At 36.0% G+C, this 17,641-nt stretch overlaps 1 protein-coding gene and 1 long non-coding RNA gene across 2 annotated transcripts in view; one reads left to right on the plus strand and one right to left on the minus strand.

The window, feature by feature from the left end:
- Positions 1-309: 309 nt before the first annotated feature.
- LOC309865227 overlaps positions 310-17,641 on the minus strand; it is a 230,850-nt gene continuing 213,518 nt past the window's right edge. Inside the window, exon 6 of the long non-coding RNA XR_014311985.1 lies at positions 310-1,294. This is a non-coding gene — a long non-coding RNA (uncharacterized lncRNA). The remainder of the gene's footprint in view (positions 1,295-17,641) is intronic.
- Positions 5,325-17,641, plus strand: part of LOC309865225 (uncharacterized protein) — a 112,509-nt gene continuing 100,192 nt past the window's right edge. The window contains exons 1-2 of the mRNA XM_082731448.1: positions 5,325-5,372; positions 5,638-5,718. Coding sequence (XP_082587574.1) covers positions 5,330-5,372; positions 5,638-5,718 — 124 coding nt within the window. The 5' untranslated portion in view covers positions 5,325-5,329. The remainder of the gene's footprint in view (positions 5,373-5,637; positions 5,719-17,641) is intronic.

Below are 17,641 nucleotides of genomic sequence, written 5' to 3' on the forward strand. Positions count from 1 at the left end.
AATCATAATAATAAAATTATAAAAGAATAAAACATCTCCAATTTAGGGACTAGACAGAGAAATGAATTGTTCCATATAAACCATGTCAAATTATCCCAAAACATGACAAGTAAAAATAATATTAACTTTTGTTTTTATGGATAGTATTTTCTCAGTGTTATGTAAAGTGTGAGTAAGAACATAGTTCATAACCTTTTCCATTTATTGGTCAGGCACATACAACCTAACAAATAACAGTGTGCTTGCTTAGTTAGACAGGTAACCTTAAGGCAAGCCCTCTTGTCCCACAACAACAGCACCACTATGGTGTGTCATACAAAGTCTGGTTTCAAGATTTATTATTACTTAAAAAGACAAGGCATTAAAAAATTTAAAATTATCATTTTCATGCAAAAGTAGCACATATAAAGATGTTTGTGTGGATACCCTGTGAAAGAAAACACAAGGCACTGGTAATAGGGTTTCATCTGGGAAGAGATCAGGGGAACCCTAAAAAGTATTTGGTGAAAATAAAATTTATTTTCATTGCTATACATGAAGAATCACACTTAGGTTAAGAAGTATTATCTCTGGGTGGTGAAATCCAAAGGATGATTTATTTACTGCCTGTTATTCATTTTGTATTATTCATACAATGAACTTATATTTATTCCAAAGATAAAAAAAAACATTAGAAATAGTTTAAATATTTTAAAGAAAGGCTATATCCATAATAATTTGGCAGCTGGGAGAGCAACAAAAGTTGTTGTAATCTTCTTGCTGAAAAGAAAAATACAATCCTGAATATAAACCCAGATGCTGACATTGGAATAGGGAAGAAGTAAAAATGTCACACAATTAGTAGGCAAATGGCTGGTAGAAAAAAATAAATCTAGATGCAAAATTACCTATAAGAAAATTACAAAGATTATATAACCAAATGAAAATTCAAAGACCAATCCAACAATATCTTGCTCTTATTATTTATTTTTTATGTCTTCTTAGGTCCAAGGATATGACCAATCGAAGAAACAAACAGTATTGTAACAAGAAATTCTCTGTTCCATTCATTAGGTTTCAATAGCCGAGTTTCTCCCAGAATCCTATGTGGACTAGCCTCAGTCATTACCATACCATACAGACAGACAGATCTCTCTGGGGCTTTTGGCGGAGATTCTTTTATTCCCACAGCACTTTGAAGGATTTCAGATGGGGAACGCTGTACCATTGCCTTTGCACGTCTTCCAGACAGTGGAGAATGTGTTTGGGAGCAACAGATTGAAGTTCATCTTCTGGGGGCCTGTGAAAATATCTTCTGCTTTTGTAGATTGGTGAACCAAAAGAAAAAAAAATACCCTCAATCATTGGATTGGTATTATATATTACCAGTACCCTTCTCATGGTAATGGTCCCACACAAACCAGTTTATAAAACTCCAAGAATGTGAGATAGATCCTTCATCTTTTAGGAAAACAGCAACTCTTAAAACAATTATTTTATTTCATCCGTGGATTGTTGCTAATGGCAACAGAAAGAATGCACCAGAGTGTCATAATAATCCTCCATTAAATCCGTGGTGTTTAAATTTTAATGCTATAATTCAAGAGCTGACAAAAGCCCATTGAGTGCGTCTATGGAGAGGAAAACAGGCGGGTCCATTTTCTCAGGGGTGATGCTATAGCAACATGGAATGAATTTGGGGTCAGGGAACAAGCAGTCTCCAAGCTTTGTTTGCATTTCCTGGCTAAAAGTAGAATTCAACATTATAAATTTTACCCAACTAAGTAGTTATTTTGAGCAGCAGGAAGATAGTTCCCTTTGCACCGCTGTTTACATTGAAAACAGAGAGAAGGTAACAAAACCAGAACTGGAAGAAAGACATACCGACAAATATATTATGAAATGACTCTCAAAGTGACCACTTTAGAAACCCCAAAACTTCCCTATGCTTGATGCCCAACCCTTCTCTGCTGGACAAATGATGCTTTCAAACATGGAAAAATATCACAATTCCCAAAATGCCTTTTAAAATGAGGAGGCAAAAAGGTCTGATCAACAGTCCCTGAATGAGACCTCCTTCCAGTCAAGCAAGACATGGCAAAGTACAGTGCTGTTGATTACGTCTAGCTCTTTATAAGGGTACTATTGTTTCAGTGGGAGGATTTTTTCCTTCAGAATGAACAAATATACCTGAATCACAACTGCCCTACAACATAAGGCAAAGAACAAAAAACAAACAAATAAAAAATACCCTACCGAATTCCCAAAGGTTTGTGCTGCCAACTTTTCTTTCCCTAAGCATCTGTGTTTTCACTTTTGGTTTTAGTGTTTAACAGCAGCCTACTGAGTCAATAATGTAATATGTTTAAGGTGCTTATCCAGTGAATGTGTATCTATATGGCTCATGATATACAGACATGAAGAATGTTAGGTTTTCAAGTGCTAAGTCATGGACAAATACACCTGTAAACCATGTAGGTCAACAAAACCCAAAGCTGTTCCTTCCTTTCCATCTCCTTGTCAAGGCCCTCACTGTGTCACCTCAGCAATGAAAAATCCCTGCCCTTCCCAAACTCTCGTGACTGCTGGTACCCACCCTTAACAATTCATCCTATGGCAATATTAATCGTCTTAAAACAAACAAACAAAACATTTCTCCCTTATTCAAAAATCTTTGATGCCTATAGAATCAAATTCACAGATTAATTTTGCTGTTCATTATAAGTAAAGCAAACTCTATAACTTGCTGTTCCACAAATATGGCTTGTTTATACTCTCCTCATAATATATTTAGTTAATGTACCCTGCCTAGAATTTTCCTGACATAACTCAGTTCACCCTTCAAGCTCAATTTAAATGTCACTCTTTCCAGGAAGCCTTTCAGGATCACTCTGTCTAGAAAAGAGTTCTTCTTCTTTTTTCTCCATGCTTCCATATAACATGTAAAAATGTCTTTCGGAACATTTTACTTTTTTCTAGTACACCATCTGGCTATTATTCCCTGAGAACAGAGACTATAGATTCAACTTGGAAGAAAAAAAATTTTTTTAAAGAAAATCTTCCCTAAGCTACGTTGCTCACCTGGTTTTGCCAGTTAGGTATGCCAAGTGTAGTATTATCTATGAGAGGAAGCTATGAAATAAAAAATATTAAAAAGTAATATATTTTGATCAAGTATAAGTATCTTCAATAAAAGAACAGCTTAGCATAAAAACAAAAATAAAGGATTATTTTAGGTTATTCTGTGTGAATAAACAATCCTCAATCCGAGAAGTAGATCATGATAAAAATTAAATTTCTTCTCATGTTACCCATCCAGTGAACATTGGCAAAAAGATCCTAGTCACCATAGTCAGTGAGGGACCCAGGCTGTTGGAAGCGCCTTCTGTACACATGCTTACATAATCACTAATTCAGAAAAAGGGAACCTGGCAAACTACGACACACTGGCTTTGAAGATTTCAACCCATAAACGACATATTATATCTCTTTCATTCGCAACATAATCCAAAGCACATAACACAGCCAACCTGACTTCCAGGGGAAAAGACAGTGTAATCCTGCATGAATTCAGAAATGGAGACATTTTGAAATGTTTGAAGACTAGCCCTTATGAAGACTGCCTCATATTTTCTCAAGAGTTGAAGAAAAACAAAAGTGGTAAATTTCAAAATTTACTTAAAATAGCAAAGTACTTAAAAGTAGGGAACTCTCTAAGGTTGATCAAAGATACCTTTCAGTAACCTAGGAAACTGTTTCCCTATGGTGAAATTTTAGATATCTTTCCCTTAAGATTAGATTAAAAACAAAAATGCTTATTATCCTTGCTTTTGCTCAATACGAACTGCAAGTCCTGGTCAAGACAGTAAGACATTAAAAAGAAAATGAAGAACAAACTTTGGAAGAAAAGAAAAAAAAAAAACTTCCACTTCCAATAGTACAATATGAATTTGTTGATACTGTTATCTTTTGAATTTTTTGATTTTTCTATCAGAATAATTAATAATCATGAGCAAATTTAGCACAAAAATTATGTTAAAAATCAAAAGCAAAACATCAATGATCTGCACAAAAGCATCAAATGAAATTTTAACAGTTGTGTAACTGGCATCCTAGAAAGAGAGAGAAGAGAGAGTATGGGGCAGAAAAATTATTTGGGGAAAAATTGGTTGGAAAATTTCAAAACTTAATTTAAAAATCCACCCATAATTATAAGAATCTAAGTAACCATCAAGCAAAGGGAAAAACCCTACAGGCACATGATGTTAAGCCGCTGAAAGTCAACATCAAATAGCACATAAGAAGGAAGAAAATATAGCTTAAATATAGGAATCCACAGTAAGATAGCTGACCCCTCATCAGACACAGTGAAAGTCAGAAGACACCGGAATGACATCTTTAAACTCACTAAAGAAAAAATATAAACCTGTTAATCTAGGAAAGTATTGATCTACAGCAGATATTCACTACAAGAAATGCTACAGGAAGTTTTTGGCTGATGGTAAATGAAGCAGGTGAAAATTTGATTATACAAGAAAAAAATGAAAACAATGAAACATTAAATACTGTGATAAGTTTTACGAAAAAAATTAAACAATCAGATGAAAAGGGTAAACATTTTTTTTTTGAGAAAAACACCAAACGAAACTGATAAGGAAAGAAAAAAATGGAGTAGTCCCATTAACTAAATAAAAGTCATAATTAACCAAAAGGCACAAATTTCCAGGTATAAAATAAGTAAGTGCTGTGTAAATAACATACAGTATGGTGACTGTAGTTAATAATACTGTATTGTATATTCGTACGTTGCTAAGTAGATCTTATATGTTCTCATCACAAGAAAAAATGTGTAATTAAGTGTGGTGGGATGGATGTTACTATATTCATTATAGTGGTCATTTTGCAAATATGCATATATTAAATTGCTACGTTGTACAACCTAAACTCCCAGTATAATGCATGCCAATTATATCTCAATTAAAAAACCAAACCTTCCCTCCAAGAAAATGCTGGGCTCAGATGGTTTCATTGGTGAATTTCATTAAGCACTTAACAAAATTATCCCAATTATATTTAACCTTTTCTGATTGTTTCCCATAGAAATGTGCACTTCAGGGAATAGTCTGAGTTTATTTGCTGAGTGGAGATATTTAGAACTCAGATCTGGCCAATTAGGAATTTGACTATAATTCCAAGTGGGTTATAATATTACTGAGCTTATCCACTTGTTCTTCAGTTCATATTTGACACTGGTCCTTTACTGCAGCCAGTTCCCTCTCCCCACCTCCCACTCTTACCCCCAATAGAGGCTTATGCACAACAAGAGAAATAACAGACATAGGAATCTGACATGGCTGTTGGAAAAACAAATCCAAGTTACAGTCTTCTTGAAGGTGATTAAAATCAAGATTGACAGAAAGTCAGTATGTTTGAAAGACGAAAAAAGAGGAACACTGATAAACTTGAGCCTAGATCAAGCTGAGTTTTGCATTTCATAAACAAATGCTTCAGGCCAAATATTTGGTGGACTAAATGAATTGCAATTCCTTTCAGTCTTTTTATCACAGGGTACTTGCTGCAGATAAAAATGAGGTAAGAAAGGACAGTCTTTTATGTGCTTTTCGTTTACAATCTAACAGTTGCTATTCTGGCTTCTAGGAGAAAACTTCCCCAAACATGAAAGAGAAGAGGCAAAAGCAAGGATGGGAATGCTGTGTGTCTGTGAACAGACCCTGGAAGGTAAGCTGTCAAGGAAGAAGGGAAGCTCTGGCAAGTTTAAGCAGCATGCTTTCACTGTATCTTGAAGGGCTTGGACTATAGTGCATGTACAATGTTGCAGGTCAGATTCCCCAGAAAGCTGGCTGGGAGATGGAGTTTTGTGTACACAAAGTTTTGGGGGACTTGCTGTCAAGATCAACCCTTGTGCAGGATGGTAAGGAAGCAGAGTTGGGCCAAGGGAGAAGCTGAGCTGAGTGCAGTAACAAATGCACTTGGGCTTGCCCTGAGGTTGGAATGGCCCTTTAGATACATACTGAGTTGGGGAAAGGGGACCTGGCCTTCACCCAATCTTGGGGGGCATCTTGCCCTCCAGAGAAAGAAGGATCTCGTGCAATGAGGCTCTCTTCAGGGGAGAACAAAGCCCAGAGAGGACTGGCAGCTGAGAGCTATCATCCAGCAACACACTCAGTAGTTATAAGGGAATTAGTCCTTCCTTCCTGGAAAAGGAATCTGGGCAGGGTAACACAATAGCCACTTTTACATGTCTTCACTCCTCTTGCTTTACCTAAGCCCTAAACGTCATTCCTCCAGGGCTGTGGTGATTGTTTTTCCCTAGGGCAAACTTATTGGAGGAAAATTAACAGAGAAAACTCTAGCCCTCACAGCTACAGCTGTGATAAGTTACTGTTTCCTTAGTCTGCAATCTAGCCTAGATTCTCTTCTCCTACAGATAGTACCTGCGATGGTCTTGGTGACTTAGTCTACCAAGACTGGTGGGATAACCAAAAATCATATCTTTCTGCCTAAACCCCAAGTCATTCAGCCCTTCTGAGACTGTGGCTACTGTATTTGTCTATTTAACATCGAAACTGGCTCCTTGGCATGAGGAGTATGAAGTCCACGGGCATAAACTGTACTTTGTGTTTTCATGGTGGCTGTTCTTTGTTCTTAGGCACAAAGACCACTGAACACTCAAGAGGTCAGAATTTCAGAAAAAGGAAGCAGAAATTCCTTATGGGTCATTCTTACTTTCACCCTTTGATTCCTGGCACCATGTATTCTAACTAATGGGGCACAGCACCACATAGTAGTCACTGATACAAGTCTATCCTGGGTCCTGGAAGATGACTCCCTATCTTTGCATGGTTTCATTTTTGAGCCTTGTCTGTGACAAATATAAGCTATTCTATTGTTCTTCAATGCCAGCTGCTTTTTCACTGTGGTATGTGACAGGACCTGTGGCTCTTCAGGTTGTGGGCCCACTGTTGCACCTCCTTTACCATAAAGTGAGTCTCTTAGTCCAGAGTTTTTGAACAGTGGCATATTGACGTTTTGGGTGAGACAATTCTTTGTCACAGGAACTGCTGCCTGTTGTAGGATGTTTAGCAGCAACTCTGGCCTCTAGCCACTAGATGTCAGTAGCATCCTCTCAGTTGTGCCAACAAACTGCGTCTCCAGATTTTGCCAAATGTCCCCTGGAGGGGGGGAGGGGGGGTAGGGGGGTAGAGGGGGTGGGAGTAGTGGGGGAGTGGAGGGGGGGTGGGGGGGGTGGGGATCACCCCTGGTTAAAAACACCTTAGTCTGATGTGAAGTTATTCGGAATTCATGTGGATCAATTAAACTTTCTGTAATCCCATGGCTAATGATGCTGTCTGAGGCTCTTCAAACAGGAAAGGCAAATCATACCTAGAATATATGTAGTTTCAAAAAGCGTTCTTGGTTGCTTGGCCTCTTGAAAGAATTGTGCTGTATTTGGGGGTTAGCACTGTTCTCTCTTGCTAACTGCTGGGTCATTTAGCAGTGGCAGGAGTTATATCAGTCTTAGTAAATGGGACACCACATAGCTGGGCCCATACACAGCCTCTATCCTTGACACCACAGTTACTTTGTCTCTTTGTTCCCCTCAGTGTTCAAACACTGAGGTCAGAGAAAGTTGGCTAACATGGACTGGCTGACATTTTGTCCACTTTGCTTACTTGGTGGTTTGTTTAATGCCTGTTCCAGGGTAGGTGTTCTCTTGTGGACACAAACATGCAACACAAAGATCTCCACACTTGACGCCCACTCCCATGAGTCCATCCACAAATCATGACCGCAGACCTTCTTGTCCCTGATCTTTCCCCCCTTTTCCTCCCAAGCTATTTGTCATCTATGAATTTACATAGATTTTAATCGTGGGCTATTTTCTTTCTGCCAAAAGAGGAATATCAGTTGTACCACCTGGAGCTCTGCCTATTGAGATGATTTTCACCGACTAATGTCTCTCAAGGTCACCATGGAGAGGGTTATAGGGAAGTCCCAACCCATTTTTAGCTTGTACGCTCATACTTAGCTGACAGTTCATAAATTTGCTCCTTTCCTCTTTTGTCAGCTGTTATAAGGCATCCTATGCAAAACAGGTAAACGTTGGTTAAGAGGTCTTGCTTCGTACAACAGTGGTGAATGAAATGTAAGGTGACACCTCCCGACTTTGCTGCTTGATTGGGCCTTCTGGGGCTTCCTAGGCCTAATCCTCATATACCATTTTTATCTTAAGACCTCGTAGTCTGATGAAGTGTAATTTGACCTCTTTGACTATTTTCTTAATCTCTAGAATGAGAAGTTTAACGAAATAACATCTCTATAACATCTTTTCAATTCTGGAATTCTATGAGAGGAAGCACAATTTTATATTTTGAAGGATGATGAACATTGGCAGCTATTGTACCCTTGCTTTATGACCGTGGGTCCCTCACATGGTTTTATCTATGAATACCACAAATGCCCCTTTTTATCACCATCATGACCAGTTAAATCATTGTTACTATGAGAAAACCAATGTTTCCAAAGCCAATTAAAATTCTGCACCCACAATAGCAACATTGTTGCAAGTGTTCACCACTCAGTTCCTTGCTCCAACTTGTGCAATCATCTATACACCCAATTTATAGTAAATGTTAGAATAATAGACTATAGGTGATCTCTGGGGGAAACCTTAAAAATGAACTTCCTGAGCCTCCTGGCCACATACAGCCTAATCTGTCAGAGGGAAAACTCAGGTTCATTGGCCCATCTGGGACCTCTGTGGTCTTTAATACTTTGGGTGCACTTCGGTCTGCAAAGAAAGAAGATTCAAGAATAGATTCACTAAGCAATCAGTGAGAGCTGTTGCCTAAGTCAGAGAGATACCTTGAAGCGGGACTGTGAGGCATGAGAATTGCTGCTTAATTTATTTGCAATGGGAAAATGATTTTAAAGTTAATTAAGTAGGGGCGCCTGGGTGGCTCAGTGGGTTAGGCCGCTGCCTTCGGCTCGGGTCATGATCTCAGGGTCCTGGGATTGAGTCCCGCGTCGGGCTCTCTGCTCAGCGGGGAGCCTGCTTCCCTCTCTCTCTCTCTCTGCCTGCCTCTCTGCCTACTTGTGATTTCTCTCTGTCAAATAAATAAATAAAATCTTTAAAAAAAAAAAGTTAATTAAGTATACTTTGAGAAAACGAAGCAGACTGTATTAGTGAGGGTTCTTCAGAGAAACGGAACCAATAGGATGTGTGTACATGCATGTGTATATGTGTGTGTAAGGGATTTACATATATATAAAGATTTATTTTAAGGAATTGTCTCATGCAATTATGGAAGCTGTCAGGTTCAAAATCTGCAGGATGGGCCAGCAGGCTGGAAACCCAGAGAAAAAGTTAATGTTACCGTTTAAGTTCAAAGACTGTCAGGCTGGAAAATTAGGGGAAAGCCGGTGTTGCTCTTCAGTTCAGAGTGTTGCAGAATTCTCTCATGCTTGGGGAGCTCAGTCTTTTATTTTTCAAGACTTGAACCAATTAAATGAAGCCTATCTACACTATGGAGGGCAATGTGCTCTACTCAAAGTACACCAATTTAAATGTTAATCTCATCTAAAAACACCCTCATAGAAATATCCAGAATAATGTTCAGCCACATATTTGGGCACCATGCCCATCCAAGTTGACACATAAAATTCGTCATCACACAGATTACAAGATAAATTTGTTTCAGAATTATTTTCAGAAACAAATTTTGTACATGCTACAACATTATACTTGGATGCTACAGTGTGTATCATTTATTTCCATTTTTGGAAAATTGGCTAACATTTTGAAACCCTCAAGTGACAACAAACTAATGAAGGACTACTTAAGTCCAGTGATAGTTACTGCATTTCCTGATATGAAAAGATATCATTTTTATTGCTTGCTAAAAACACAACCTATAAATACTTTTTTATTTGACCTTGTGCAACAGCTTGCTCACCACTGATTTAGTATCCCCCTACCTCCCCCTTTTTTAAGGGCAGAAACCCAAAGTCCTGAGAAATCTGATACGGTAGAGTTTAATGTCAATCTTTGAAATACTTACTTTTTCCTCTAAAGACTTAGCCAAATCAACAAGCTGAAACATGAATCATATTTATTTATATAACCGAAATATAGTGAAAAACGTTAAATTTCATTGCTAATGCAAGATGTACTTTGTATATGGAAATTGTTCAATGTCCACTTCAATGCCCATACATTCATTACTTATGTTCACCTCTTTTTGGTAACAGTACTTTTTCTCAGATATTTAGAAAATGATTAAAGTTTAGGTCTTATTTTACTTGTCTTTGATATCTGATTAATTAAAGAAAAACCTCACAAAAGACGAGATACATTTATATACACTCTTAGATCTACTTAAAATTTTGAAATCTTAAGCCGAGCAGTATCTAAGTTTTACTCACACATAACTGTTCTCATAATTATGCTAACAAATGTTAGTTATTGGAAAATTATTATAAAAATTACTTTAGTAAGCTTATTTTCCACAAAATATGCAAATCTTCCCATAATTTTCACAGGTGCTAGTTCTGTTTATCTATATATTTTTCTTTAGTTCTATTTATTTGTTTTATTTGTTTTATTATCTATTTATTTTTCTGTCTATCTATTGTCTATTTATCTATTTTTCTATTTATCTATTCATCTATTATATATGTCATTTAATTTACACTAAAAATTACAGAAGTAATACATTTTTTGAAACTATATTCAAAGAACAGGACATATAAAGAGAACATATAAAGTAAAAAGAGAAAACAGCAATTCCCTTGCCCCTAAAATCAGGAATTCATATTGATCTGCTTCTTCAATGACTGTATAATATGCCAGAGTGTGAATATAGTATAATATGTCCAAGCATATTGTTATTTATTATTTCTAGTTATTCATGATCATAAATGATGAATAGTCAACATATTTATTTATCCTTGTGCATGATTGTTTCTTTACACTGGATTTCTACAAGAGCCACAACTGAGCCAAAGACTAAGAAAAATTTTACGTTTTATTATTTATTATAAAATTTCCCTCCAAAAAATCTGTGATAAAATTAATACTCCCACCAACTGTGTGTGTGCATCCATTTCCCTCCAATGTTGAAAACTGTCCATCTTTTAATATAGTTAGAATCTATAAAATATTGTTGCCAGTGGAAAATTCTTTTAATGTTATTTAACTCCACAATGCAATGGTCCATAATTATTTTTAGAAGCTAAATTTTTAAAGTATTAATTGTAGTCATTCTTTCATACTCTTTTATTATTCTTGTTTTTTTATTTGTGTATAGGATCAGTTTGTACTCATCCTGGTTTATTAATCATTGCCTATAGGAATCTACTTACTGTTAATCAGGATCTATAGCTCTATCTTTATAGCTATCTTTTTGTAATTTGACTCCAACATTAAACTTAATGTCTGAGTCCATACAATAATCAGCCAGTGAATCTGGAATCTCCCAATGCCAAGACAACAGTACATTTATCATTGGTAATCTCAGGTTCCACTAAAAATTGTCTTAATTTTTTTAAAAAAGATTTTATTTATTTATTTGACAGAGAGAGATCACAAGTAGGCAGAGAGGCAGGCAGAGAGAGAAAGGAGGAAGCAGGCTCCCTGCTGAGCAGAGGGCCCAATGCGGGGCTCCATCCCAGGACCCTGAGATCATGACCTGAGCCGAAGGCAGCGGCTTAACCAACTGAGCCACCCAGGTGCCCTAAAAATTGTCTTTAATTAAAAGCTCACCACACTACAGATGGCTTCTGTAAAATACTATTAGATATTGTTCATTATGATTCCTGCTACATTACTTCTAGAGTTTTATTTTATGGAAACATAGTAACACTGCAAATCTTTTCCCAGACTGACAAAAATATAATATTTATTGTTGGGCAACATAGTAGTAATAAATATGCTTTGAGACAAAAAGGATACCGCATTCATTTACATGAGTGTACTCATTTATATGAGTATAATTGAGTATTTATGAGTATTTAATAATTGACTATAAATCCAGAATTTATCACTGTATCATTTCAGACTGTTAATGACTTTTATAAATGACACTGAAAGAATTTCTCTAATACAGCATGGAAGAAGTAACTGACAGCAAAATTATATGACCTTAAATAGAAATTATCCTAACCCCAGATAACCTGTAGGTAACATAATTTTCACTCCAAAATTTGAAAGTAAGTAATTTCCAGTAGCAACTTGACATTATAAACCTTAATTTTGGTGACGACAGATTAGAGCAGAAATTAATGATATAGAAACTAAAAACAACAACAACAACAACAATAGAACAGATCAATGAAACCAAGAACTGGCTCTTAGAAGAGATCAACCAAATTGATAAACCTCTAGCCAGACTCATCAATAAAAACTGAACAAACAGCTAAGTAATATGGGGCACCTGGGTGGCTCAGTGGGTTAAAGCCTCTGCCTCCAGCTTAGGTAATGATCCCAGGGTCCTGGGATGGAGCCCCATATCTGGCTTTCTGCTCAGCGAGGAGCCTGCTTCCTCCTCTCTCTCTCTCTCTGCCTACTTGTGATCTGCCTGTCAAATTAAAAAACAACAACAACAACAACAAAGTAATAAGAAAAAAGAGAGGACCCAAACAAACAAAATCACAAATGAAAGAGGAGAAATAAAACCCAACACTAGAAAAATACAAATAATTATAAGAGAATATTATGAAAAATTGCATGCCAACAAACTGGACAATCTAGAAGAAATGGATAAATCCTAAAAATATAAAATCTATCAAAAGTAAAGGAAGAAGAAGTTGAAGATTTTGACAGACTGATTACCAACAATGAAATTTGGGAAAAAACTTCCAAAAACAAAAGTCCAGGACCAGATGATTTGACAGGTGAATTCTACCAAACATTTTAAAAAAGAGTTATTACCTATTTTTAAGCTATTCAAAAAATTAAAAGAAGGAAGAAAACTTCCAACTTCATTCTATGAGGCAAGTGTTACCTTGATACCAAAACCAGATAAAGATACCATAGGAAAAAAAGAGTACTATAGGCCAGGATCTCTAATAAACATAGATGTGAAAACCCTCAACAAAATACTAACAAACAGAATCCAACAACATAGTAAAAAAAAAAGTCACCACAATCAAGTGGGATTTATTCTCAGGATGCAAGGGTAGTTCAATGTTCACAAATCAATCAATGTGATCCATCACATCAATTAGAAAAAGGACAAAAACCAGGGTGCCTGGGTGGCTCAGTGGGCTAAAGCCTCTGCTTTCAGCTCAGGTCATGATCCCAGGGTCCTGGGATTGAGCCCTGTATCCGGCTCTCTACTTGGGAGGGAGTCTGCTTCCCCTCCTCTCTCTCTGCCTGCCTCTCTGCCTACTTGTGATCTCTGTCTGTCAAATAAATAAATAAATAATCTTAAAAAAAAAAAAAGAAAAGAAAAAGGATAAAAATATATGATTATTTTAACAGATGCTGAAAAATCATTTGATAAAGTACAACATCCATTCATGATAAAACCCTCAACAAAGTAAGTCTAGAGGGAACATAACTCAATATAATAAAGGCCTCATATAAAAAAAAAATCCATAGTGAACATCATATTCAATGGGGGAAAAACTGAGAGCTTTTCCCTTAAGGCCAGAATCTAGACAAGGGTGTCCACTCTCATTGCTTTTATGCAACACAGTACTGGCAGTCCTAGCCAGAGTAATCACACAAGAGAAAGAAATAGAAGGCATCCAAACTGGTAAAGAAGAAGTAAAACTTGCACTATTTGCATATGACATGATGCTACATATAGAGAACACTAAAGACTCCACCGAAAAGCTACTAAAGTCACAGGATACAAAACTAGTAAAATTGCAGGACGCAAAAATCAATACAGAAATCTATTGCATTTCTATACAATAATAATGAAGTAGCAGAAAGAGAAATTAAGAAAACAATCCCATTTACAATTGCACCAAAAAGTAAAATACCTAGGAATAAACTGAACCAATGAGATGAAAAACCTGTGCTCTGAAAACTATAAAACACTGATGAAAGAAATTGAAGATGACCCGAAGAAATGGAAAGACACTTCATGCTCATGGGTTTAGAAGAGTAAGTATTATTAAAATATCTATAGAACCCAAAATGATCTATAGATTTAATACAATCCTTATAAAAAAACCAACACATTTTTCACAGAAGTAGAAGAAACAATCCTAAATTTGTGTGGAACCACAAAAGATCCTGAGTAGACAAAGAAATCTTGAAAAAAAATAAAAATAAAACTAGAGGTATCACAATTCCAGACTTCAAGTTATATTACAAAGCTGTAGTAATCAAAATGGTAGGGTACTGTCAAAAAATAGATGCAGAGATCAATGGAATAGAATAGAAAACCCAGAAATAAACCCATATTTTATGGTCATTTAATCTTCAACAAAGGAGACTAGAATATGCAATGGGAAAAAGAGTCTCTTCAACAAATGGTGTTGGGAAAACTGGACAGCTACATGCAAAAGAATGAAACTGGACCCCTTTCTTATACCGTACACAAAAATTAACTAAAAATTTGATTGAAGACTTATGAGACCTGACACCATACAAATCCTAGAAGACAGAACATGAGGTAATTTATCTGACATTGGCTATAGCAACATTTTTCTAGATATGTCTCTTAGGAAAAGGGAAATAAAAACAAAAATAAACTATTGGGACCACATTAAAAAAAAAAAAAAGTTATCTGTACAGCAAAGAAAACAATCAGTGAAACCAAAAGGTAACCTGAGGAATGAGAGTAGATACTTGCAAATGACATATCTGATAAAGGTTTAGTGTCCAAAATATATGAAGAACTTATATAATTCAACACTGAAAACAAATAATCCAATTTAAAAATGTGCAGAAGACATGAACAGGGATTTCTCCAAAGACAGATAGCCAACAGACACATGAAAAAATGCTCAACATCACTTATCATCAGGGAAATACAAATCAAAATTAAAGTGAGATATCACCTTACACCTGTTACGATGGCTAAAATCAACAATACAAGAAACAACAGGTGTTGGCAAGGAGATGGAGAAAGGGGAACTCTCTTGCATTGTTGGTGGGAATGCAAACTGATGCAACTATTATGGAAAACAGTATGGGAGTTCCTCAGAAACTTAATAGAACTACCCTATGATCCAGCAATTGCACTATGATATATTTACCCAAAGAATACAAAAATACTAATTCAAAGCGAGACATGCATTCCAATGTTTATAGCAGTATTATCTACAATAGTTAAATTATGGAAACAGCTCCAGTGTCCACTGACTGATGAAAGAATAAAGGAGATGAGGTATGTATATACAACGGCATATCACTCAGCCATAAAAATGAATGAAATCATCCATTTGCAACAACATAGATGGAGCTAGAGAGTATAATGTTAAGTGAAATAAGTCAGTTAGGGAAAGAGAAATACCATATGATTTTAAGAAATAAAACAAATGAGCAAAGGGAAAAAAGAAAGAGAGGCAAACCAAGAAACAGATTCTTAACTACAGAGGACAAACTGATGGTTACCAGTGGGGAGGTTGGGGGAAATGGGCGAAATAGAAGATGGGAATTCAGGAGGGCACTTGTAATAAGCACCAGGTAGTGTATGGAATGGAAGTGTTGAATCACTCTAGCTCACACCTGAAATTAATATTACATGTATATTAACAAACTGGAATTTAAGTTTTAAAAAAATCTTAATATACAAAAAATAAATGGGATTTATTGATTTAAAAAAGAGATGCAGCACATTTCCATCACCACAAAGATCTCTCATTTTGTCCTGGTATAGCTACCTACTTCTCTCCTATCTTCCTTTCCCTCTCACCTATTTCTAACTCTGGTAACTACTGATCTGTTCTCCATTTCCACACTTTTGTTATTTTTAAGAATGTTATATAAATGAAACTGCACAATGTGTTACCTTTTGGGATTGGAATTTTTTCATGGAATGTAATTCTTTGAAGATTCATCCAAGTTGTTATGGTATCAGTAGTTAATTCCTTGTTATTACGGAGATATAGTTGATGATATAAATATACCACAGTATTTATAATCATTCATCCATTAAACAAAATCTGCCCCCATCCCAGTTTATATTACCTGTGATGCTCCTATGAACATTTGTGCACAGGTTTTTTTGTGAACATAAGTTTTCATTTCTTTGGGATGAAATGACCAGGAGCACAATTGCTGGGCTGTAGGGCCGTTACATGTTTGGTTTTTAAGAAACCAATAAACTGTTTACCAGAATAGCTAGATCATTTTAAACTCCCACCAGCAATGTATAAGTGATCCAGTTTCTCTACATTCTTACTAGCATTTGGGTTGTCACTATTGTTTGCTTTTAGTCATTTTGATAGGTGTATAGTACTAACCCATGGAGATTTTAATTTGCCTTTCCCTGATGGCTAATATTGTTAAACATCTTTTCATGCGCTTATGTGCTATCTGGGCATGCTGGCCAGTGAAATGTTCTGCCCCTTTTCCAATAGAGTTGTTTACGTACTAAGTTTTGAGTCTTCCTATGTTCTAGATATGCATCTCTTGTTGCATATGTGGCTTGAAAATTTTTTTCTTCGTCTGTGGCTTGTTTTGAGCATCAAAAATCATTTGGGTATAATTGTGTGAGTCTATTTCTGGATTCTTTATTCTGTTGTTTTGATCTATGTGTGTATTCCTCCTCCATCACACTATCTTAATTACCATCACTTTATAATAAGTCTTGAAAACAGGAAGAAGAGTTTTTTTAGAATAATCTTTCACTACACAAAAACTTTGCTGGGATTTTGATGGAAATTGTGTTAAACCTGGATGGGAATTTGGGGAAAACTGACAATTTTTATTAGGTTAAGTCTTTCAAATCACAAACACTGTATGGCTCTATAGTTATATCCTTTTTGATCTCTTTCATCAGCATTCTACAGTTCTCAGCATATGTGCTTATTAGAGTTATACCTTAATCTATCATTTTTTTGAGTGAAAAAAAATGGCATCGTATTTTTAATTTTGATGTCTGTGTGTTCATTGTTAGTATACAGAATTACAATCCACTTTTATTTTACTATTTTTTAATTAAAAAAATCTTTATTGCATCATTTCCCACCTGTAGTTGCTGCCACTACTATGGACCCCACTGACCTTGCTGACCTTGGCTGACCATGCCTGACACCTGTGGGAGACAATTAAATTTTATATGCTTATCTTTTATCTTGCAATCTTGCTGAACTCACTTATTAAATCTAGGAGTTTATAGACTCCTTGGGATTTTCTAGAGAGATAATCATATCCTCTACAAATATGAACAGTTTTATTTTTTCTTTTATAATCTGTGTGGTTTTTTTTTAAAGATTTTAATTTTTTAGAGCAGTTTTAGACTCACAGAAAAATTGAGAAGAAGGCACAGAGATTTTTCATAGACCCCCTGCCCACACCCATTATCAACATCCCTCACCAGTAGGTACCTTTGTTATGCTGGATGAATCTACATACTGAACATCATTATCACCCCGAAGTCCATAGTTTACCTTAGGGTTCACTCTTGATGTTACATTGTCTCTTGGTTTGGACAAATATATAATGACTTGCGTCCAC

The sequence above is a fragment of the Mustela nivalis genome (genome assembly GCF_964662115.1).
Source record: "Mustela nivalis genome assembly, chromosome: 5".
In the NCBI taxonomy this organism is placed as follows: Eukaryota; Metazoa; Chordata; class Mammalia; order Carnivora; family Mustelidae; genus Mustela; species Mustela nivalis.